We start from the raw sequence: 25505 nt of genomic DNA, 5'->3' as shown, positions 1-25505 counted from the left end.
GATTTCCCTTCTAAATGTTTTTTTTTTTGTTTGTCTCAATTTCTCACTTCCTGTTCCTCCTCAGTAAGCTGTTTTGGCCGACTAACCCCCAGCCAGAATGGCTCGGATGATGGGGGCAAGCTTACTGAGGAGGAACAGAAAGTGAGAAATTCAGACAAAGAAAAAAACATTTAGACGTGAAATTGAAGGAAAAGGTAAGTGAACCAACAATGCACTAGCTTAAAGGAACCTATTTAGAAAATAATAAACAAACCTTTACAACCCCTTTAAAGCAGGGTAATGTTATAAAAAAATATCCCAAGCTCTGAACATCTAACTGAGCACTGTTCAATCCATCATCCTAAAATGGAAAGGATAACTGCAAACCTACCAAGACATGGCTGTCCACCTAAACTGACAGGCCAGGCAAGGTAAGCATTAATCAGAGAAGCAGCCAAGAGGACCATGGTAACTCTAGGGAAGCTGCAGAGATCCACAAGCTCAGGTGGGATAATCTGTCCACAGGACAACTATTTGTCTTGCACTTCATAAATCTGGCCTTGGAAGAGTGGCAAGAAGAAAGCCATTGTTGAAAGAAAGCCATAAGAGGTCTCGGTTACAGTTTGCAAGAATCCATGGTGCACTCAGAATCCGGTGCAGCTGTGCATTGTAACCAATCAGCTTCTAACCTCAGCTTATTCACTTAAGTTTTGGCAATAAAACCTGAAAGCTGATTGGTTTCTATGCAGGATTGCACCACATTTTGCACTCTCTAGCTTTAGTAAAGAACCCCTTGTGTGTGACGGAATACTAACAACTAAACGTGGTAGCAGCATCATGTTGTGGGGATGTTTTTCTTCAGCAGGGACAGAGAAACTGGTCAGAGTTGATGGGAAGATGGATGGACCCAAATATAGGGCAATCTTAGAAGAAAACCTGTTAGTCTGCAAAATAATTTTGACTGGGGCGGAGGTTCACCTTCCAGCAGGACAACAACCCTAAACATACAGCCAGAGCTACAATGGAATTTTTTGGATCAAAGCATATTCATGTGTGATGCCTCGTACACACGACCGAGAAACTCAATGGGCGAAACACATCGTTGAAGCCGTCGAGAAACTCGACAAGCCAATTTTCTCCATTCCCGTCAAGGAAATAGAGAACATGCTTTATTTTTGGCTCGTCGAGTTTCTCGACAGTTTCCTCAAAGAAAATGTACACACGACCGGTTTCCTCGGCAAAAAAATATCTCTCAGCAAGTTTCTTGCTGGTTTTTGCCGAGAAACTCGGTCGTGTGTACGAGGCCTTAGAATGGGCCAGTGAAAGTCCAGATCTAAATCCAATGGAGAATCTGTGGCAAGACTTGAAAATTGCTGTTCTCAGACACGTTCCATCCAATCTGACAGAACTTGAGTTATTTTGCAAAGAAGAATAGGCAAAGATTTAATTCTCTAGATGTGCAAAGCTGGTAGAGACATCCCCAAAAAGACTTGCAGCTATAATTGCAGCGAAACGTGGTTCTGCAAAGTATTGACTCAGGAGGGCTGAATACAAATGCACGCCACACTTTTCAGATATTTATTTGTAAAATATTTTGAAAACCACTTATCATTTTCCTTCCACTTCGCAATTATGTGTCCCTTTGTGTTGGTCTATCTCACATACAATCCCAATAAAATACATTTAAGTGTAACATGAGAAAATATGGAACATTTCAAGGCGTATGAATACTTTTTCAAGGCACTGTATAGTTTTGTGCACAAATCTGCAACAGCTTTCAGTGTTCCCTCTTTGCCTGTATGCTCGGCAAAGGTCTAGCACTTTATAGAGGTGATGGATCTTGTCTGCCATTCTCCACACATTCCTTTTGGACAGCGAGGCAAGTAATGGGCCAGTCTGTCCCTGACTTGGAAAAAGCTTGAGCATATTGGGTGTTGGAATATGCTTGTTCCAGGTCAGTGACTTCCAAGTAGAAAAGCAAGGAGTACAATTGCAGCATCAACAATGTAAAAAAAAAAAAGGCAGCAATGGCAGCTTTAATCTTTTGCTCTAAAGCAGATAGAATGCCAGTCAATGCACCACTGTAAAATAAATAAAGTACTGCAAATAAATCACAGAGGGCATGGAAAATAGGATAGGGTTTCTGGACCTATTTATATAGGTGGAGGTACACTGAATAAATGGGGGATTTGAGCCACAGCTGCAGCCAGTGATTACCATGTTAACCTGAGCCCGATAACGGGTTTTCAGCATTTTGTTTGGAGTGCCTTGAGTAAATCAAAAGCCATGGATTACCTCCCAGGCTACAAAAGCTTTTACTCTGAAAAGGTGATGTTCTCTGGGTCAGGCCGTAATGAAGGCACTAGGAAAACAATCTGTATGAGAAGAGGAATGCTCTGTGGGTCATTGAACCTTCCTGTGTCTTATGATGCAGGTGCATTATACGGCAGGTCACTGAGCAGCATAGAGAAGTAAAAAATTGTAGTCAGAGGGTGAATCTGCAGAGACAACTTTTTCTTTCCAGGCTTCACATGAATTTGAAGAGCATAACGTGGCTTTGCTTGGCAGTGTACACTAGCAGACATCTGCTTTGTTTAGGGTTGCACCGAAACCACTTTTTTAAGGCAGATACATTTTTTCAAGTACTCGCCGGTTACTGATACTTTTTTTTTTTTGTCATGTGACAGTAGCACTAATATGTGACACTGATGAGGCGTGGACTGTCAGTATTTTTTTTTTTTATTTTGTAATTTTTTTTTACAATCCTTTTTTTGGGGGCTTTGGCTTTCGTTAGATTTCAGGGGTCTAAATACACCTGACATCTCCTCTTTGAGACAGAGAAAGGGTCTAAGGACACAGATTCCCCAGTCCCTTTCTCTGCATCCTCAGCTGCACTGAAGATAAATGGTCAGGAGACAGCGGCTCCTGTTCATTCATAAACTGAAGCATCATAAACATAGTTTACTATGCTCAGTTATGACTGGAAAGATTCAGTGATCAGTGACTCATCAGTGACAGTGTGCATTGAGTAGAGGAAGGATCTGGTAAATGAGATTTACCGACTCCTCCATCCGCTCTCCATCCTAACAGATCTGGGTCAGGGGGGGACCGGAGGAGGACATGGAGGGGGAGGGGTGACGGAGCAGAGGAGGACACGGAGAGGGAGTGGAGAAGGACGCGGAGGGGGAGCGGAATAGGACGTGGAGGGGGAGCAAGATAGAACGCGGAGGAGGATGCAGAGGGGAAGTGAAGAAAGACACAGAGGGGGAGCGGAGGAGCACATGGCGGGAACCTTGGAAGCATGGAGGAGGACAACGGGGACAGTCAGGGAGATCGGTGCTGCGGTGGGGGTCATTACACTGATCTCCCTATATAGATTTCAATAAAGCAGCTGAAAGCAGTGGGAGGGAGAACAGGAGAAGCGTCTGTCAGCTGCCTTATTTAAATCTATACAGGGAGATTGGTGCTTGTAATGGCCCCCACCGCAGCACCGATCGTCCCTGACTGCCCAGGTATCGGATTAGGCATCGAAGCATTTGCACGAGTACAAGTGCAAATTCTCAGGTATAGGCATCTGTGCAACCCTAGTTTTGTTATATTGGTTTAACATGTTAAAATGTTCCTATGCCTACATTTTATTATTATTTAAATTTGTTTATTGGGTGTTATTGGAATTTTTTCCCCAGAAAGGTAGAAAACACATAATTGGGGGGGTAGTGCTGAGGGGAGAGGTTATAATCCCCACAGACCCCTTTGAGACTCACTCCATTATAGGAATCCTTAAACTTAAGAGATTTTTAAAGTTGAACTGGCATTTTTCTTTTTGTCTATCTGTCCCAGAGACAGATGTTACTAGCACATTCATCCCTTCCATAAAATGTTAATTTTTCCCATTACCTAATGCTCCAGTGAGTCACCAGGACAAATAGTGGGGGTGAATCTCCCCAATATCGAGCAGAGCAAATTAAAAAGATGGAGGTTTTAACTATTCAAATCCAAAATATAGAGAAAAAGCTTTAGGTAGAGTTCTACGTTTACTTCACTGTGTATGTAGACTTAATTTGGCTAATGGAAAGGCAGTTGTATTATTGAGCAAAGGTTAGGAAAGCAGGCTTGTCATAAAGCAACTAATCAGGTAGTATGTTCTTTAGACATGTAAGTTTTTGACAAGGTCTGAAAGATCACAGAAGTTAATGTGTTTAGAGGCTACAAAATAATTGGACAGTGATGCTAATTATGACACTTTATGATCGCATTTGCAACCATGGCTGTTCAGAATTAAAGGTAAACTCCAAAGAGATATAAAATACAGTACTAAATGCATTTCTGTATTAATCAGCACACCCTTATTTTTCTTTAAATATTGGCAGTGTAAGTATCTGATTTTTTTTTTTAAGGTTTTCAGCCTCTTACAGTCTCTGTGCAGCAAAGCTCAGATTGGGGAAGGGAGAAACTAGAAAGAGGCAGTCATTTGTGCTGCAGTGTAAGGATCAGGTGGATAGAAGTTAAAAGGGCTTACAGAGAGCTGAGATCATCACTCTGCTGCTTTTCCTATTACTGTCAGAGAGTTAAGCTCATTTGCCTGCTGCTTCTCCCTTTACTGTCCAATCACAGGTTAGGGGAGGGACAAGACCTGTGAGTGTTACTGAATTGTAGCCACGAAAAATCAGGTCTCCTGCTCTACCAGACTGAGCTGTGCTGTGTAGTAGAGATGTAATTTGTCTTTCCTCATTATAACATTAATGTAAAAACTAGATTACTGGGTCCTAGTAATTTAATTACAAAATAAACCAGTTGATGGTTTTATGTAAAGAACAATGTGCAATATTTTATATTGGATATTTATGTTGCAAAAGGAAAATATTTTTCATAATCCCCATTAAGGCATTTTATTGATTGAACTTTTTTTATTATCTGAATTTTAATGATTAAATATTTTTTTTTCCTTCTCCAATGGATTAAGCTCAGTCTTAGTCAAGTGAAAATATCTCTAAGTTGCAGAACTTGAGGTTAATCAGCCGCAAAGGTAGAAAACAAGCAGTGCGAGCCAAGAGCACACTGTGGATGAGATTTAAATGGGCCACAATGTCCTTCAAAATTACACCGCTACTAGCCAAATCTATTGAAAATTCAATAAAGTTGGAGCTGTATAACACCACTATGTTCATAAAACATCTTTCATAATTCAGAAGACTTAAATAGATTTTTTTAGTCTTTATTCATCTTAGGCAATCACAATATGATGTTCTTAGAGATCCTATGTGAGTTTAAAATTCTATCATTGATTTTTAGGATGTTGCCACTTGTAAATGATCATAGCAAAGAAATAAGATTTAATTAGGAAAAATAAAAAACAATGTATTAAGTGGTGAGGCAGTAGCTGTTGTGTTTGGAATATCAAAGATCTAAAACCGGGTTGTAAAAATAGTGGGATTACATCAGGTTATGATGAGCTGGCACAAAAAGAACCAAAAAGCCCTCCACTAAATCAGTGGGATGCACAGCAGTTATTTGCCTTTCTCATTCCATCACAAGTCCCATAATTATTTCTCATTTTAGGAGAGTGGGCAAATCAAACTCCAGTCCTAAAGGTGGATGGAGCAGAAGCTGCCACTAAACGAAGCTTTAGGGTTTATTATAGGCAAATAGGCTGTTCACTTTTCAAGGGAAGTTGCACTTTGCAGGGTGAAGTTACCCAAGTGCTAAGTAAATGAGATGAAGCTCTATCACTTCCATCACGTACAATTAAAAACTTAAATTTAAATTTAAATTAAAAATTAAAAACATTCAGTTATGCCTGGTAGTTGTATAAAAATTAATTAAATACACTATTTCTCAAACATAGTTGGCAAATTTTATAAATCAGACCAATGGCTTTGTACAAAGTGCAGTAACCCATGGGCCCTGGACTTTGATTTGCTTCAAACTGTAATTTTGATTATATGGTTCACTCCGCTTTGACACAAGGTCATCTCACGTTGTATTGCCTTAACCACTTTCCGCCCACCCACCGTGAAATGACCGAGGGGCGGTGCAGAGGCCGCTTTGTGTTCCTGGGGCACGGCACAGCCCCGATCTCGGTAAGGAACCGGTGACATGGCTCTTTAACCATGTGATCGGATGTGTCCAATCATAGCTGGTCACATGTAAATGCAAAAGTGCCCTTTATCAGCTCTCCTCGCCTCACACTGACAGAGTGTGTGGCGAGGAGAGCCGATCAGCGGCATCTCCTTGCAGACCAGGACAGGTCTAGGACCAGGACAGGTAATCAGGGCACTGATCATCAGAGCCCTGATTACAGTAAAGCCCCAGCAGTGCTCATCAATGACCCCAATCAGTTCCCATTAGTGATTTAATTTACATTATCCCTTCTTTCTGTATGTTGATGATGGCACTGTAATTATTTTTTTTATTAAAAAAAAACGTCTAGTTCTCTGCTGCTGGTCACTTGTTCAAAAAAATATATCAATTAAGTGTTTTAAATTGTCAAACAAATATATTTTTTAACTCAAATCTTTATTTTTTGCCAATAACATGGTGTGGGTGGATTTCTGACAGTCACATGCTTTCACGCCCCTCCAGCCTGTGTCTTAGAATAAGAGGGAGGTGAAGCCGGAATCAATCTACATGTAATATCCCGCCCCTATTGTGTTTAGCTGGTTAGTGAGAATGGAGGAGGAGGGAGGAAGTGGGCTGTCAATTACCACTGTGTATACGCCCACATGTGTGACTTTATAGTCACATGGGCTGCTCAGATGTGATATGGAGTATATGCTCAGCATAGAAACTCACTGAAAACTGAGTATGTACAGAGTTGTCAACACTGCTTTGCAAAATCCCTAGCTGAATTAACGACATGGACAGAAGGGAGAGAGAGAGAGAGAACAGCAGGATCAAGCAGGTTTTTGCAGAATACAGAAAATACACAATTTATTCATAGTTTTTTATGATGTGGGTTTAATGTCACCTTAAGAAGGGATTTTTTTTCTGAAAACCTTGTCATATAGTGTCAAGTCCTGTGTTGTCTTTGCAGGATGATGGATGGGTAATTGTCATCAGAAACCTCTCAAACAGCATTAATGCTCATGAGCTGAAGAAAAGATTTGAAGTGTTTGGTGAGATCCTTGAATGTCAGGTCCTCAACAAAAGCAGGTAACTAACCATCTTTTTCCTCTTTTATTTGATAGAACTGAAAATGCATAAAATCCAAATTGCACATTGGCACCAGAGCGCTGTTGAAACACAGTTTAAGGAATTATGGGTATTATTGGTATTGTACAAGTTAGAAACGGATGCCCACTTCTTAACTATCTTATGTCCCTGGGTAACTATAGAAGATTTAGGAAATTACAGTGTAAGTCTAGTGACTAGCAGACATGTGTCCTACTTATCATTTGCATGTAAAAACTAAAAACATATACAAATGTTTGTCACAATACAGTATGTTTGGCTGTTTGCCTGGAGTTTGACTTTAATGGCTACCTTTTTTTCTAAATTCCAGCTCCCATATGCACCAATAAATAAATATATATATATATATATATATATATATATTAGGGCTGTGCGTTAAACGCGATATTAACGTCAATATTTTTATCGCGCGATTAACGCGGGAGCCCTCGGGGTGGACGTGCAGAGTGTGCAGCGGCGCGACTTACCTTCTCGCTGGATTTACAGGCAAGTTACTCACCTTGTCCCTGGATCCAGCGATGCCACCCCGCTGTGTGATCGGCGATGCCACCCCGCTGTGTGATCGAGCGGGTCCTTCTCGCTCGATTCACAGTGTCTGTGTGCCGCCGATCTCCGTTCGCTGCGACGTTACGACGCACAGGGACGGAGAACGGCGCCAAATTCAAAAAAGTAAACAAACACAATACACACAGTATACTGTCATCTTATAGATTACAGTATACTGTATGTAAAAAATACACACCCCCCTTGTCCCTAGTGGTCTGCCCAGTGTCCTACATGTACTTTTATAAAATAAAAACTATTCTTTCTGCCTGAAAACTGTAGATTGTCCAAAAGTGTCCCTTTATGTCAAAAATGGTTTTAGATCAGCTAGAAAACAGCGATCATAAATTATAATCACTTGCAGAATTGTGCGATATTTGTGGGGAAATTCATCATAAATTAGATAGATTAATCGTGAGTTAACTATGAAATTAATGTGATTAATCGCGATTAAAAATTTTACTCGTTTGACAGCACTAATATATATATATATATATATATATATATATATATATATATATATATGTACTTTTTTTGTAAAAATATCAAAGCTTTACATTATATCTACAGACACGTACCTTACTGTCCTCCATCCATGATTCCAAACGTATCTATTGCTTCTGTCTTACGTCCTTACAGACTGTAGGTCATGACACAGGAAGGAGTTGACCAGCTGACCTCATTAGCACACACCCTGCATCATCCACCCTCCCATTCCCAGGTGCACATTTATTTAATGAAAACACAATCAGATTGCATAGTGTATGGCCATCTTTATACAAGTACATAGAATGGAGTGGCCAAAAACTCAACTGTCTAGCCCCGTTCACATCTCTGCATAGTGGAAACTTGCATTTTTTATTTATTTTTTGCGAGGTGGGCCATTTTGGAGAATTTGTATGAACATGGCCATACACCATGCAATCTGATTGTATATTGTGTATTTAGTGAGAGGGGGGGTGATCATTGATTGTTTGCATTTCATTTAAACAAAACATGCAGCTGGGAATGGGAGGGTGAATGATGCAGGGTGTGTGCTAATGAGTTAGAATAGAGCTAGGGCTAAAGGGACCCCAAAGACCCAAAAGACAGTAGAAAAAGAGGGGGCAGGAGGACTATAGCGATACTGGATAGAGAAAAAATAAATTTGCAGGGTAGTAGAGATAAAAGATATATATCAATTTATTAACATGGTATCAAAAAAGACAAACATAGTCATAAAATACATCAAAGCAATAATATAAAACAGTGAACACATTGCGGGACCAACCATACAGGTCATCGAGCTGGAATAGACCCTCAACAAGGATCGCGGTGAAGAGAGGAGGTCACACAAGGCGGGATCTCAACTAGTTTCGCAACAGAGTTGCTTCGTCAGGAGAATTCTAAAAATGATACATAATTGTTAGCATCAAGGGCTATAAACATATGGATAAACATGTATAAGCCAATCAGGTGTCAGCAAACAGGTATTGAAGTATCAACAATATATAGAAAGACAATAATTAGGGGAACAAGCACTGTGTGGCTTACCTATAGGGGAACACCTGCGGAGGTGGACCTGTTGTAACTGTATATAGGTATACCATAAGTTGAGACTAAACTCCAATTTACAGGGTGATTGTGAAAGGGCGTGCCACAGTGGTGATAGTGAATAACACAATGCTAATGTGAGGTAGGTGAGAGACCATGATAACGTGATAGAAGAAAGAGAGGAAAGGGAGGGGAGGGTCTATTCTAGCTCGGTGACCTGTATAGTTGGTCCCGCAATGTGTTCACTGTTTTATGTTATTGCTTTGATGTATTTTATGACTGTTTGCCTTTTTTGATACCATGTTCATAAATTGATATATATCTTTTATCTCTACTACCCTGCAAATTTATTTTTTCTCTATCCAGTACCGATATAGTCATCCTGCCCCCTCTTTTTCTACAGTATTTTGGGCCTTTGGGGTCCCTTTAGCCCTAGCTCTATTCTAACTGACTTTTAGGATGATGGTACCACTATTACTTTATTGTTTGTATTAAGAGGCTCTTTTTTTAAATCATCTTGTGTGCTAATGAGGTCAGCTGGTCAACTCCTTCCTATGTCATGACCCACAGTCTGTAAGGATGTAAGACAAGCAATAGATACATTTTGACTTATGGATGGAGGACAATAAGGTAAGGGTCTGTAGATTTAAAGGTGAACTTTGCCTTTAAATATAGATTACTACTTCCCCCTTCATAAACCCATAGGACTTGGAAATTCTTTATCCATTGGCAAAGCGTAATTTTAAAAAGTACACAGTTTTATTTGGTCCAAAAGTATAATTGCACATTTATGAAGCCAGCCTTATGGAAATAAGTTAAACTGTTTCCCTTTCAGAGGAGAGAAGTATGGATTTATCACTTACCGGAGGTCAGAGCATGCTGCAATGTCACTAAAGAAGGGCCCAGCTCTTAGAAAAAAGAATGAACCGTCATTTCGCATGAGCTACGGAGGTTCTAGGCATGTTTTTTGGACCAAATATCGGCATCTAGGTAAGAATCATGACCAGAAATTGTTTATTGGTTCGTCCATGCCTTTATAGTGTGTGTGTGTATGTATGTATATATATATATATATATATATATATATATATATATATATATATGTATGTGTGTGTTTGTATATATATGAAATGATTTGCAAGTTTCCTTAACCCCATATTATATTCATAATAGAAAGCATATCAAATGTTTAATTTCCCTGGCAATATTCCTGAGTGTGGCTCAAGGTTATCTTTCAGCACTATTAGCGGTAACCCCCGAGCCACACTTGGGATTGCATCTCAGGATTCTGGTGCAGTGTACTTGCCTTGTCCCCAGGATCCTGCAATGTCTCCGTCCTCTGCCCGATGCTCTGTTTTCTGGCTCCGTTCCCTGTGAGCGTATCGGCGCATGGGGGCGGAGCCCGGTGGCAAATTCAAAAAGTACAAAATTCATAACGCATACAGTACACTGTATCTTACAGATTACATTATTGTATCAAATCATTTCACATCCTCTTTTGTCCCTAATACTTTGTCCCGTGCCCTGCCTGCACTTTTATATTATATATACTGTTCTTTCTGCCTGGAAACTTGAGATTGCCCATGGCAACCAAAAAGTGTCCCTTTATGTCAAAAGTGGTTTGAGACCAGCTAGAAGGCAGCGATGGTAAATTAGAATCACTTGCAGAATTGAGCAATAGTGATTTGTGGGGAAATTAATTTTATTATTATTATAATATTCTTTTTTATAATTTTTTATAGTTATTTATGATATTAAAATTTATAAATTTAGTGTTTAAAACTTTTTCACACCCAGGATGTCTACTAGACGTTTGTTTGGACAGATTTAAGTGTGTTATTCCTAAAAATTACAGGCCTAAAATATAAAACGTCAAATTTCTATGCAAAACAATGTACCGCTTTGAGACACAAAAATCTGACATAATCACACCAGGGTGGTTAAACTGAGCAAAAAGGCTTTCATGGCTTGGCTTCATAGTAGAAGAGTCTGGATGCTTAACTGGCCTTTAGTCCAAACCGTTTACCAATTTAAAATATTTGGACCATCTTGAAATGAAAAATACGACAAAAGTCCCAGGACTGTTGAGCAGGTAGAATTCTATATCAGCCAAGAATCCTAAACATTCCTCTCAGTTCCCAAACATTTACAGAGTCAAATAGGGGATACTACACTGTGGTAAACATGTCTCTAATCCAACTTTTTTGAGACATGTTGCTGTCATCAATTTTCAAAATTAGCTCATTACATTTTCTTAAAATGGCACATTTTCTCAGTTTAAACATTTGCTATGTTTTCTATTTTCTATTGTGACTAAAACATGGGTTTATGAGATTCGCAAATCCTTGCATTCTGTTTTTCTGTAGATTCTGCACAGGGTCCCAAGTTTGGGGGTTGTGTATGTATTAATGTCTTAGTGCTATTCCTAATAACAACTAGAAGTAGTCAGACATATGTGGTAGCTGGTGACCTAACCCATATAGCCTTGGTCATAACTGCACTGCATCGATGGTTGTGCCATTTTTTGATAAAGCGTTAGAATTTTTTTATATGATTGATTTTCTAAATCAGCCTTTCTCAAGTTGGGTTCTGTCTGTGTTTGTCACGGGTGCCAGGGGAATGCAGGCAGTGCTTATTCTTCTTTTTTTTTTCTTTCTTGGACCAACATTGGTTTCACCCTCCCTGATAATCAGCACAGACTTGTTGGAGAAGGGAGTGGTCATGCACAGCAAGGGATCATCTACAGCAGGGATATGCAATTAGCGGACCTCCAGATGTTGCAAAACTACAAATCCCATCATGCCTCTGCCTCTGGGTGTCATGCTCGTGGCTGTCAGAGCCTTGCTATGCCTCATGGGATTTGTAGTTCTGCAACAGCTGTAGGTCCGCCAATTGCATATCCCTGATCTACAGATAGGGTTGCCACCTCATCCCTTTAAAACTGAACACATAGGAATTACACAAGTTCTGAGGCTTATTTATTGCAGATAGGGCACCAAGTGAGTTTATTTACCACCTTAATCAGCCTCAGAACCTGTGTAATTCACATGTGTTCAGGTTTAAAGGGATAATATGTCAACACTATCTACAAAAGAAGCGGGTGTCTAGGGACTCTCAGGGATTAGGAGAAGTAGCCTCTGGACAACCAGTCATGTTCTACCCTGTGGGGGGCTCTAATGGGTTGCATTATACTTAATAATTTGTTGTTGATTTACACTGACTGGTTGTCATCCCATCATTAGATTCAAATGTTGAAGAGCCCTCATCAATGAGGAAGAAGTATGAGCCCATGGATTTTGACAACTTACGTCGATGACAGCCTTATAATGGAGGAGTTCCTCAATACCTCAGACAAGGCACTTCCAAGATGTTTACGTTTTTTGAAACAAAAAAAATGGAATAGAGAAACAAAAGACTTGATACTTTAAATTGATGTTTACATTGAACAAAGCTGCTTCTGTATGTGATTTTATCCCATGGTGTTGCTGTCTCACTGCCACATTTTAGAATTGTTGCTTTTCCAGGTATGTCTGTAAACCTCCTGTCCTCCCCCTTTCCCCTCGTGGTTGCAGCTATGTTCTCCATAACATTTTGTCTGTAGTGCGTAAAAACAAAACCCAAAAAACAAAAAATGTCTTTTGTGAATAGTCTGAATTACAAAACTAATTTTAATTGGGGGAAACAAAGGAGTATATTCTTAAAAAATAATGATGTATTTATGTTTTATATGTACTGTATTTCAGATTGTTGTTTGCTTCATCTTGAACTATGCACTCTAGTGAGGTGTTTGCAAAAGATCAGAATTAATCCTTAAGTTTTATTATTCATTATCCAAATTCAGGACACTAAAGGCTGGTCTGGAAGAATGCATGGCATTGACAACAAAATACATAATATTTCAGCGAAAGATGTTCATGTTCAATATATATATATATATATTTAGTGGTGTATGTATAAATAGCACATTGTTAGAGTAGAAATTTTGTTTTTCAAGGCCACTGGATCGCACGCACATTGTGGAAATACCACACTGGTACTTTAATACTTTCCTGCCTTTTTTAAGCCTCTGAGGGAGCTGTATTCATATGTGCTTTAAAAGCAATTTGGAACTTGCACAGTACTTACTTTACAGTTACAGTAATGAATCTATCAGTGTAAATACCACATTCCTTCATTTTTCTTAAAAAAAATGTTGTTTTGTTTGCAAGTACAGTACAATTTTAGTGCAGTAGGTAACCCATAATTCCATCTTGTAATGTGAATATTTTTGATATGTCCACTTTTTCCTCTCAGCATCCGAGAACAGTTTAAACATGTTTTCTATACATGCCTGAGCAAAAAAAATACTTCAATGCCAATGTCAAACAGTCAGCTTCTTCTAAATAAGAGAATGAGAGGGATAAATGGATTGATTGGTAGGCACACAGTTTCTTTCAAAAGCTTATTCTTTGGTTCTGATCCAGCAATATATAATGGGGTGCCCTGTGAGAAATGTTTGTGTCCAAAACCTCATTTAGTCAAACAAACTGTATCTGTTATCATTGATAATATGTGTTTATTTCCAAAGATTATTAAGGAGATCTGTCTCCTTATCACCTTATTGTATGCAGTGAATTCACAATCTTGCTATGTGACAGCAATACACGCCTGGAATAATGGTCGCCATGTTGTGACAGAGGCATTTAGTCTTATGTTAGCCTCCAGTCTGATTTGGACATCCATTTTTTATCTATAAAAGCAAACATGTGCTTTGTCTACAAAGGACAAGACCTCATTATTGCCCCTCACAAGCAGTACATGCTTGCACTTCCTTTGTACCCCCACCTAGCCATTCAGGTAGTAGCAACATTGGACATATTGGGTTCTTTATGGCATGGAGGAGCATGTGACTTGCTCTTCTCTCTCTCATGTGACAGTGCCAGTGATTGGTGATTGCCCCTATAGTTTGGACTACAGCAACTCTGATACACAGGATTTCCTTTTCTCGCTTCTGGTAGCTCAATGGCAAGGTGGGGGAGCAGAAGTAAAGCAAACATGTTGTTGGGGAGGGGGGGCATTAAAGTTAACCTGTTGCTTTGCCTGCCTAGTTAAACCATGCGTTTCTAGTGTAGGTCTCAATCCGATTGGTGATAATGATAAAAGGCCTTTTATTTCTAAGGGAAATAACTTATCTTTGTGTAAAAGCCATTATGTCCAATAACACCAATGTTGTGAATATTCTTATTTATGTTTTGGGAACAGGGACTGCTGAAGCTGCTTAATATATGTTTACCAGGGTAGTTTAGAATGTAGGATTAAGCCATTTTGTGTAGGTTAGGAGACGTAGCCTTACTACTTCAAATAGTTACCGGCTGAAGGACTTCTTCCGGTCTTATTTTTTTATATTTTGCCAAAGTTTCCAGCAGCTCCCACAACCCAGGGTAGGATTAAACATACCTCTTTGGCAAACACCTTATTGTAGATCTGCCTTTCTGTCATAGTATTTCCATAAAATTATGTTTACATGTGATTGCTATAGAGTTTACTGTAGAAAAAAAAAATAACAAAAAGATATATAGCTATATATATAAGTATATAATATATGATGCCCTTAGGGTAATTAGTAATGTCCTGTGTTGTGCTGATAGTTTTGAGAACAATATGGAGTATTGGTCACCTGACTCAAAGCATACAGTTTACCTAAAGCCCATGATGCCTTGGGGTTCAAATTGTATACAGATCAATGATCAATATATTTTTTAAACAGTTTTTCTGTGGCAGACGGGTTTCCTTTGTTTTGTTTTGCCTGCCTATGGCTTTTTTGTCGCCTGCTTGTAAAGGTCATTAGTGCTTCCTTTTGGTGACCAGATTTCCTTTCACATAGAAGACCTGATAGTAGATGCTGTTATGACCAAGTCTTTAAGCTTGGTGTAAATATTCAGTGGATTGAAGAACTGTATTTGTTTCCATGAGGCCTTTAGACTATTGTTTAGCAAGCTTGTTGTTCAGCACTTATGCAATGCTTACATACTTGCACAGGTAGTTACAAAGCAGGCTCATCTTGAGTATGTTCATCCGTAAGCCACGTTTGATCCTTTTTATTTTAATGTTTTTTCAGTGGTAACGCACTTAACACCTATGAATGTATTTCAAGATAGATCGTGGCCTGTATTAAAACTTTAACAGTGGCAATCATGTTTTAGTGTAAACTCTTACTATGGAATCATACGGTGTCTTTTTATGACATTATTGAATCTGTAATTTGGTCTTTGGGTTTATCATATTTTTCAGTATAACAATACGCAGGTTATTGCTGGTTTGAAGGGAGTAAAGTACTACAACATTAATTTATATAATGCTTATTCAATAATTTGTTAACTTATGCAAAAGAAAGGTGTTATGGATTGTTGTATTAGACAATCTATAGGATAGAGTAAACAACTATAACTTTATGTGATTATTTAGCCAGTGCCATTAATCATACAATAACATCTATGAGAATATAGCAGGACTCAAGAAAATTAATCTTTTATCAGATATGTTCCTCAATAATCACAAATGATATAAATCCACTTTGTGTGCACCAAATGCCTTTGCAAAGCCCAATAATAATCTGATTAACGAATTGATGACATCATCTTAGTGCCGCAGAGAGCAGAGCTGGGGGATAGACACAGCAGGCGCTCCCACAATAAAGTGCCCGCGGAAACCTACATGGGGCAGATACAAGATCAGTCCCCCTGCACAAGGGTGGAGAGCCTCAATGACTGGTCTTTATTGCATGAAACTCCTGCACAAAGTAGCAAGGTGCAGGAGTTGTTTAATGCTGGGCTACTGCATGGATATGGAAAAAATACACAAAAGACCAAGATTCAAATAAAAATAAACAAGCCTTTTTGTATTTAGACAATATTCGTTTAGCCCAAATTTCAGCGTTAATGTAATATGACAAAACCTAGTTCGGCATAACACCCACGTTATTCAAGGCTGTGGTTGTAGCGCTTGCCAGGAACCACTTTTTTTTTTTTTGAAAAGGCATACATTTACAATTGTATTTGGTGAGGCTCTAGTAGGGGTCGCTACTTGAAGACAACTGTTGAGTTTGGGCACACGTTGGGTTGCTACTTGTAGACTGTGGTTGAGCCTGTCCTGTTTATGTCCTGTTTATAGAGATAGCCTCGATCCACCATATTGCCTTCAACTCGGAAGCCACAATGTGAAAAGCACCAGTGTAAATCATCTTCTTTCATTTCTTTAAGAAGAATCTCTCAGAAAAAACTGACTTTACTGGAAAATTTCCATCAATAAGTAGGAAAATATAAGAGGTAGGTCATTCATCTGGAAAAATGACCCTAAAATATCAGAGAGCTTCACCAAGAGACTTCTTGAGTAATTTACATACAAATAAGTTATAATAAATCACCCTAATGTTTTAGTTTTGGGTGGAGTCCTTAATTGAAATTAGTCAGGCACACATGCTTTTTATATTCTATATCAGTATTCTGGCTAATAAGTACAGAGACCTAAATTTCTGTAGTTAGTTCTGTGTAATCACATGTATTTTTTATTTTTTCCTGTTTTACCCCACAATTAGTGTATGCAGATACATCAATGTTAAAATATTCTATATTAAAAGTAAATGCGCCTTGAACATATGTATGGGGAAATGGAAGTATTAAGAATTCTATAGGGTAAAAATTGGATTATTATTTTTTTAAATGTTCTTTGAATGCAAGTTTTAGCCACTAAAAAAAATATTTTCTAATGCTTAATGCCCTATATTGAGTATCTACTGATATACCTTCGGATCCTTCTTACTAAAGTCCTTTCCACTGGATAATAAGAAATAAAGCAATATGGCCACTGAATATGGCCAAATTGTCTGTCCATGTCACATATTAGTCATGTGAATTGCATTAATCTGTTTCAATAAGCCAGTAACTCTCCTGTTAAAATGTGACAGGTCAGCAAAAATCACCATTCCCCTAAGTGTGCAGTCTGTTCATTTTTTTTATATACTTCGTTGTAATCGATCTTTCTTTTCCCACTTCCTATCAGCAATTCGCCTAGGGCTGTTTAAATTTCATTCTTGTCTGTTGCTTTTAATGTTTTCTCTTTGATTTCCTTGTGTTATTTTTATACAAGTGAAAACGCTAATCATTTGTACAGTTTTCTAATTTCATATTACACTCTACATGTACATAATTTTCCTTTTTATTTCTAGTGGTGTTTTGCCCTGTGTAATTACACTTTTGTGTTTTCTTTTAACATTGCCCATTCTTAGCACCATTAAGCAATAGTATGAGAAGTCTACCCGTCCAATTTTCTAACTTACCCCCTTGTTGCTATCCAATAGTATAGTGTCACTGTCCAGTAGTCTCCCTAGTTGGACTTCCCCTAAAATGCCCAAATTTATTGAAATCTCTAAAGCCCAAACTTTTTTTTTTTTTAATATCGTAGAGCAGGGATCTTCAAACTACGGCCCTCCAGCTGTTTCAGAACTATACATCCCATGAAGCATTGTAAAACTCTGAGGACTCGTACACACGGCCGAGGAACTCGACGTGCCAAACACATCGAGTTCCTCGGCCAGTTCAGCCCTGAAGCCGCCGAGGAGCTTGGCGGGACGAGAGCTCCCATAGAACAACGAGGAAATAGAGAACATGTTCTCTATTTCCTCGCCGAGGTCCTCGTCGGCTTCCTCGGCCGAAAGTGTACACACGACCAGTTTCCTCGGCAGAATTCAGCCAGAAACTCGGTCGGAAGCTGAATTCTGCCGAGGAAACTGGTCGTGTGTACGGGGCCTGACATTCACAGACATAACTTGGCATGATGGGAATTGTAGTTACTGAACAACTGGAGGGCCATAGTTTGGAGATCCCTGGCGTAGAGGAAATTAAAATTGCTGTCAGTTTCCCTCATTAAGCAGATTTCCCTTCAATTCTTGTCCTGTAGCCTCAACAGAAAGTGAGAGGATCTTTCCAATGTGGGGTATATTCCCTTTTTTCCAGTTGTCATAGGAACAAATGTCCCTATTGAAAAATTTCCATTATATTTCAGTTTTTTTTATGGCAACTCATAATTTAGAATTCACACTCACTTTCATTTCGGGTGAGATTGGTGGTCAGGACAATTGGAGAGAATAAATGAATGAGGACACAGACGGTAAATACAAATCTGACTATGGTCCTAACCTCTCACTATATCCAATCTAAATAAAATGCCTTTAATTATACTTTAAGGAAATTAAAGAAGTTTATGTTGCCTTCTGTAATCAAGCACCCTTCAGCTATTTTCTAACCTGCATCACTGATGGAACCTGTTTGGTTGGCAAGTCACCGACACCTTACCTTCCCCTCCATTGTACTTCCACCTTGGGCCAGATTGAACATAGTGGGCCTTATGTGTAAAAAGTTTTTGGAGGCAAGGTCTTTTATACCCATAGTGTGGCTCATGTATTTCTGGTGCAGGATGGAAAACCTGGTTTCTATGGACAACACAAACTTTCAACCACTTTATTCATAAGTCTACAATTCGGAATGACCCGTGGGCTTTTGGGGGTTTCTATCAAGACAGTGATTCTTAAAGAAATAAAAAAAAGACAGCGATTCTATAAACTTTGCAGAATGATAGAATGTAATACTCGAGATCACAGAGCATGGGGCATTATTATCAATCTAGCGTGAATATGGGTAATAAAAATGTTTTGTATGATTTAATATTTTTCATTAGGATTGTGTATGGATTTTCACCATACCACATCAGTTTATTTATGATTACATAATAAATCTATTTTTTTGTATGAATACTGCTAATTCTTGAATTAATGGTTAAAATGAATGATTCATGTGTTTTTTGTTTTATTAACGGTAGAGGTTTTTCTTTTTGTTATATATATATATATTTCACTTTTAAATTGAATTCTGTTATACCTTTTATTTATGTACCATACATTTTACCCTCAAATTACATACATTTTCTTGACTTTTTTTTGTGTGATTTAACTGTCTACCTTATAAAGAAAGAGGATGTTTTATTGTATTTTTACATTCAGATCGTATAGTTTCGTAGATAATTTAACCAAAATCGCTCAGTGTATTATCCAGTGAGTAAAATTATATTTTAAACTGTGTAAATACTTTCTGGACTGGCTTCTTTTATTCAAATTCTATTCCTCTGGATAAGGAATTTCTTGTTTACATTACGGAATAAACTGTAGAATCTCTACGTTCATGTACTGTAAATAGCAAATGTGTTAAGCCTATGAATAAAACTATACCATGGATGGTAAAAACCTAACAATTAAAATTCTTGACTTGTGGATCTACCTTATTCCTTTTTACAAATGGATGCAAATTTTTATTGGTACCCATGACTTCAGGTCGTTTATTTTTCCTTATGCAGCAATTAGCCTTAACTTTCTGTCTCATGATTGGAAAATAGGGAAAATCTATTGTAACTATACAAACGGTCCTGGTTGGAGTTGGGCTTTCACATTAATCTCCTGTTCAAGAGGAGGATTTTCAAGAAGATCTGTCATAAGGCAATGAATTTAAAGTTGAACTCTAGGCAGAAAATAAAAGACAGCAGCTCAGACTGCAGCAAAGGAGCCAGTCAGTTGTGCCACAGTGCTCATGTGCTAACAAGGAGCATATCAATATGAATAGAGAAGAATGACTGAGATGTAAGTTCATCAGTCTACTGCTTCTCCTTTACCCGCCCTATCACAGGTTGGACGCAGCTTTTTGGCGTTACTTGGGAGAAAAATTTGTTTTCCTGCTTTGCCAGATAGGGCTGTGCTGTGTGGCAGAGCTGTTTAGGGCCACTTGTCAGGTTTTCACACAGACTTAATCAGAAGTTCAATGCAGCCCTGTGTGACTACCTCCAAGTCTGTTCAGGTCCAGAAACAAAAACTGAAAAGGACTGCATCCTTGTCTGTTTTTGAAGACCTAAACATGATGGATCGGAGGTAGCCTGATATAAACAGACAGCGGGTCCATTTGCAGTGCCTTGAAAAAGTATTCATACACCTTGAAATTTTCCACATTTTGTCATGTTACAACCAAAATCGTAAATGTGTTTTATTGGGATTTTGTGTTCTAGACCAACACAAAGTGGCACATAATTGTGAAGTGGAAGGAAAATGATAAATGGTTTTAAATTTTTGTTACAAATAAATATCTGAAAAGTGTGTCGAGCATTTGTATTCAGCCCTCTACTCTGATACATACCCCTAACTAAAATTTTGTAGAACCAATTACCTTCAGAAGTCCCCTATCTAGTAAATGGAGTGCACCTGTGTGTGTGTGTGTTTTGATCTCCGTATAAATACAGCTGTTCTGTAAAGCCCTCTCGAGGTTTGTTGGAGAACCTTCATGAACAAACAGCAATATGAAGGCCAAGGAACCCACCAGGCAGGTCAGGGATAAAGTTGTGGAGAAGTTTAAAACAGGGTTTGGTTATAAAAAAATATCCCAAGCTTTGTACATCTCACAGAGCACTGTTCAATCCATAATCCGAAAATGGAAAGAGTATGGCACAACTGCAGACATAACAAGAAATGGCCGTCCACCTAATCTGAAGGCCAGGCAAGGAGAGCATTAATCAGAGAAGCAGCCTAGAGGTCAATGGTAACTCTGGAGGAGCTGCAGAGATCCACAGCTCAGGTAGGGGAACCTGCCCACAGGACAACTATTAGACCCCATACACATTATTAGATTTTCTGTAGATTTTTGTCTTCAGACTTACCAAAACCATGTAGTGCAAGGGCCTGCCTGATTGCATACAAATTGAAACTGTTAAAGTTTGACATAATGTATGGTTTTGGTAAATCTGAAGACAAAAATCTGCAAAAAATCTAATAGTGTGTATGGGGCTTAAGTCGTTCACTCCACAAATATGGCCTTTGTGGAAGAGTGACAAGAAGAAAGCCAATGTTTAAAGAAAGCAAGCCATAAGAAGTCCGTGTTCAGATGAGATCAAAATGGAGCATTTTGGTCTAAAAACAAAACGCTATGTGTGACGGGAAACTAACACTGCACATCACCCTGAACACACCATCCTCACCGTGAAATGTGGTGGTGGCAACATTATGTTGTGGGGATGTGTTTCTTCAGCATGGACAGGTAAGCTGGTCAGAGTTGATGGGAAGATGGATGGAGCCAAATGCAGAGCAATCTTAGAAGAAAATCTGTTATGCCGTGTACACACAATCGGAATTTCCGACAAGATAACAGTGGATTTTTTTCCAACGGAATTTTGGCTCAAACTTGTGATGCATACACACGGTCACACAAATGTTGTCAGACATTCTAGACGTCAAGAACGTGGTGGCGTACAACACGACGAGCCGAGGAAAATTAAGTTCAATGATTCTGAGCTTGCTTCGGAATTGCATATAGACATTCGGAATTGTGCGTTGGAGTTGCATACAGACGATCGGAATTTTCGACACGAACTTTAGCCGTCGGAAAATTTGAGAACCAGCTCAAGAGTCTGCAAAAGACTTGAGACTGGAGTAGAGGTTCACCTTCCAGCAGGACAAAGACCTTAAACATACAGCCAGAGCTACAATTGAATGGTTTAGAAAAAAAACATGCAAGTGCAGTTGCACTCATTTTTGCCAAGAGCTTGGTAATTGTGGTGAACCTTCATTTTGTAAAGAATACCCAATCAGGTGCAAGGAATGGATTGGATGATAGAAATCAGTAGAACTTCACCACATTTACTCTGGGGAAAATGAGTGCAACTGCACTTTCAAAGTGCACAGTCTATTTGCCTTTGGTAAATCAACCCTAAAGGGTACCACTTAAACTCAAAACTTTCCGTTTTCAATAATAGCTAACAGTACAACACTGTGCTACAACCAGGGTTTAGTTACAGTGTCTTTTTACCTATTTTGTTACAGTACAGCCTTTAGTTCAATGTTTTTTTTTAATCTGAATTATATGGGATGGATCAGAACACAATAGTCTAAGATGGTGAAAATTAGAAAAATATATACAGTACATAAAACTATTTTTCAGAAATAAAAACTGATAATTTGCATGTGTGTATGTATTCACCCCCTTTGTTATGAATCCCATAAAAAGCTCTGGTGCAACCAATTACCTTCAGAAGTCACATAATTAGTGAAATGATGTCCACCTGTGTCCAATCTAAGTGTCACATGATCTGTCATTACATATACACACCTTTTTGAAAGGCCCCAGAGGCTGCAACACCTAAGCAAGAGGCACCACTAACAAAACACTGCCATGAAGACCAAGGAACTCTCCAAACAAGTAAGGTACAATGTTGCTTAGAAGTACAAGTCAGGGTTAGGTTATAAAAAAATATCCACATCTTTAACCTCCCTGGCGGTATTCCCGAGTCTGGCTCGGGGGGGGGGGGGAATACTATACCATTAGTGGTATCCCTGAGCCAGACTTGGGATTGCATCGCAGTATCCAAGCAGGCAGAGTTACTTACCTTGTCCCTGTATCCTGCGATGTCTCCCCGCTGTGTGTGCGAGCTGTCTCCTCACTCGATTCACACAGTGCCCGTGTGCTGCCGAGCTCCGTTCCCTGCGACGTTATGACGCACGGGGCAGAGATCGGCGCCAAATTCAAAAAAGTAAATACACAGTACACATACAGTATACTGTAATCTTACAGATTACAGTACTGTGTGAAAAAAATACACACCCCCTTTGTCCCTAGTGGTCTGTCCAGTGTCCTGCATGCACTTTTATATTATAAATGCTGTTCTTTCTGCCTGGAAACTGGAGATTGTCCAGAGCAACCAAAAAGTGTCCCTTTATGTCAAAAGTGCTTTTAGACAGCTAGAAAACAGCGATAATAATTTAAAATCACTTGCAGAATTGAGCGATAGAGATTTGTGGGGAAATTTGTCATCAAACACTAAAAGTAATGACAGCGACAATTCTGCAACTAAACAAATTTCAGTGTTTTTGATTTGATTAAATTTTTATTATAATTACATTATTATTTGTTATAATTATTTTTAGCTATTTATTTTATTATAATTTATGATTTTGTGTTTCAAACTTTATCATACCCGGGATGTCTATTAGACTCTTGTTGGACAAAATTAAGTGAGTTATTCCTAAGAATCACAGACCTTCAATATAAAACGCCAAATTTTCATGCAAAATAATTGTACCGCTTTCAGCACCTAAAACCAGAAAGAATCATACCGCCAGGGAGGTTAATGATCCCTAGGAGCACCATCAAATCAATCATAACCAAATGGAAAGCATATGGCACAACAGCAAACCTGCCAAGAGATGGCTGCACACCAAAACTCACAGACCGAACAAGGAGGGTATTAGATGGGAGGAGTCCGTGAGAGAGCTGCCAGCTGGAGGTCCAGGCTTACTTATAACCTTTGCAGAGGTTTGTATCTGCAAACGCGCATTTGACCTTACTCCTGAGGTCCAACTTGTCTGGTAAGGGTCCCCCTTATTATTTATGCTATGCACGGGAGAAGACAGTACGTTGGTTTTGGCGTTCAGTAATTTCATCTATACCCTCACACTACTATCCCCCACTGTGTGGAATTTGGATTCAGTCCAACTTTGAATGACTTTCCTCACTCCTTTTGTTTGCAACACTTTGAATGGAGTTTTCTTCAATATATTTGTGTTTATTGGACTCCCTTTGGTTGTCCTAATTTTGGACTCTCACTCACTCAACTGTTTGATGTCATTTGTTTGAATATATTTGGGTATATGGTTTACCTGCAGTGTGCTCTTATTTATAGGGGTCACCCTAAGAATATTTTCTCATATTATGCATTTATTTTTCTCAAAATGAATTTCATTTATTGTTAATAGCGCAACTTATTTTTTCCCTATTTCTGTTCACATGATTGTCACATGTTTTTTGTTAACATGTTTTTTGTTAATTACCCCCCCCCCCCCCCGTATAAAGAGTATGCAGCAGCTATGTGTGGGCTCTCTCCTCATGAGCCTAGGAAAACTTTATCCTCTGCCCCTGTAATTATGGCCTAGTGTATAGCTTGATTCATCAATCTGCAATAGCACTTAATACATACAATTGTACTCATAGGTTTACACATGCAGAATTTAGGATTTCTGACCAAATCTGGAAGTTCCGGGACCGGAAATTCAAGAACCGCAAAACAAACACGCTCAATCACCTATGGGGACACAGGTCTGCATGTAAAAAAATATATATAAGACGAATGCAATATGTTATAAAAAAATACTAGAGGAACATTTGAATTCATCAGCCCGAAAGCTGCGCATGGGACGTACTTGGACATTCCAACATGACAATGATCCAAAACACATTGGCTGCAGCAGATTAAAGTGAAGGTTCTGGAGTGGTCATCTCCTGACCTCAATATCATTGAGCCATTTTGGGGAGATTTCAAACGTGTAGTTCATGCAAGACAGCCCCAGAGTTTACAGGAACTGGAGGCTTTTTGCCAAGAGGAATAGGCAACTTTACCATCTGAGAAGATAAAGAGCGTCATCCACAAATACCACTTCAAGATGTCATTGATGTTAATGGGGGCAATACACTGTATTAAGAACTGGGTTATGTAAACTTTTGATCAGGGTCATTTGGGTAATTTCTGTTGCCATTATGATTTAAAAAGAGTAAACACAGTTGATTGATAATAAATGGCTTCAGCCAAACACTAACCATGAGTGAAAGAAATGTTTTTGTCTTATCATTCATATTCTCTGGAAAATGGCCAAGAAATCATAAATTCTTCCAAGGTATGTAAACTTATGAGCACAGCTGTATATAAAAGCTTTTTTTTCCTATAGTTTTAGATGGAGCGGGGATTGGGTGCATCTCCCCGAGGGCACAAAGATTTGTCCTGATGACAATTGTCGGAGGAAAACCAACATTTTTAAATTGTCATGGAAGAGATGCAAGAAAAGGAGAAGAAAGAGATGAAGTAACTTTTTTCAATGGGGACAAGTGTTCCAATGACCATTACGTAAGACGAGAATTTCCCTCACCCTGGAGAGCTGCCCTTTAAATTCCTGTTGAATCTCTATCTACAAGACATGAAGTGAAGGAAAATTTCCATAGCAGAACATAGACAGACAAAAAAAATAAAAATACAAACCACTAACTGAATAACTCCACAGGTTCCTGTTGCTTTCCTAGTACATGTGCATTCCAGTCGTGGACTGTTAGATTTCCCAAGAAAGAACACAATATTGAAATTGACAGCTAGAACCTAAGTAAAATACCAAATACCTTTTTCTTGGATGTTGTTATGTGGAAGATTTCCTC

At 38.8% G+C, this 25505-nt stretch overlaps 1 protein-coding gene across 2 annotated transcripts in view; it reads left to right on the top strand.

Moving 5' to 3' along the window:
* Nucleotides 1-13650, top strand: part of PPARGC1B (PPARG coactivator 1 beta) — a 150267-nt gene extending 136617 nt beyond the window's left edge. For both annotated transcript variants that reach the window (XM_040344512.1, XM_040344511.1), the window contains exons 10-12: nucleotides 7013-7131; nucleotides 10082-10236; nucleotides 12489-13650. In XM_040344512.1, the coding sequence (XP_040200446.1) occupies nucleotides 7013-7131; nucleotides 10082-10236; nucleotides 12489-12562 (348 nt within the window). In that variant the 3' untranslated portion in view covers nucleotides 12563-13650. The remainder of the gene's footprint in view (nucleotides 1-7012; nucleotides 7132-10081; nucleotides 10237-12488) is intronic.
* Nucleotides 13651-25505: the final 11855 nt, after the last annotated feature.

Source organism: Rana temporaria, chromosome 3 (genome assembly GCF_905171775.1).
Source record: "Rana temporaria chromosome 3, aRanTem1.1, whole genome shotgun sequence".
NCBI lineage: Eukaryota > Metazoa > Chordata > Amphibia > Anura > Ranidae > Rana > Rana temporaria.
The sequence above is the reverse complement of the archived record's forward strand: the minus strand, read 5'-3'. Positions and strand labels throughout refer to the sequence as shown.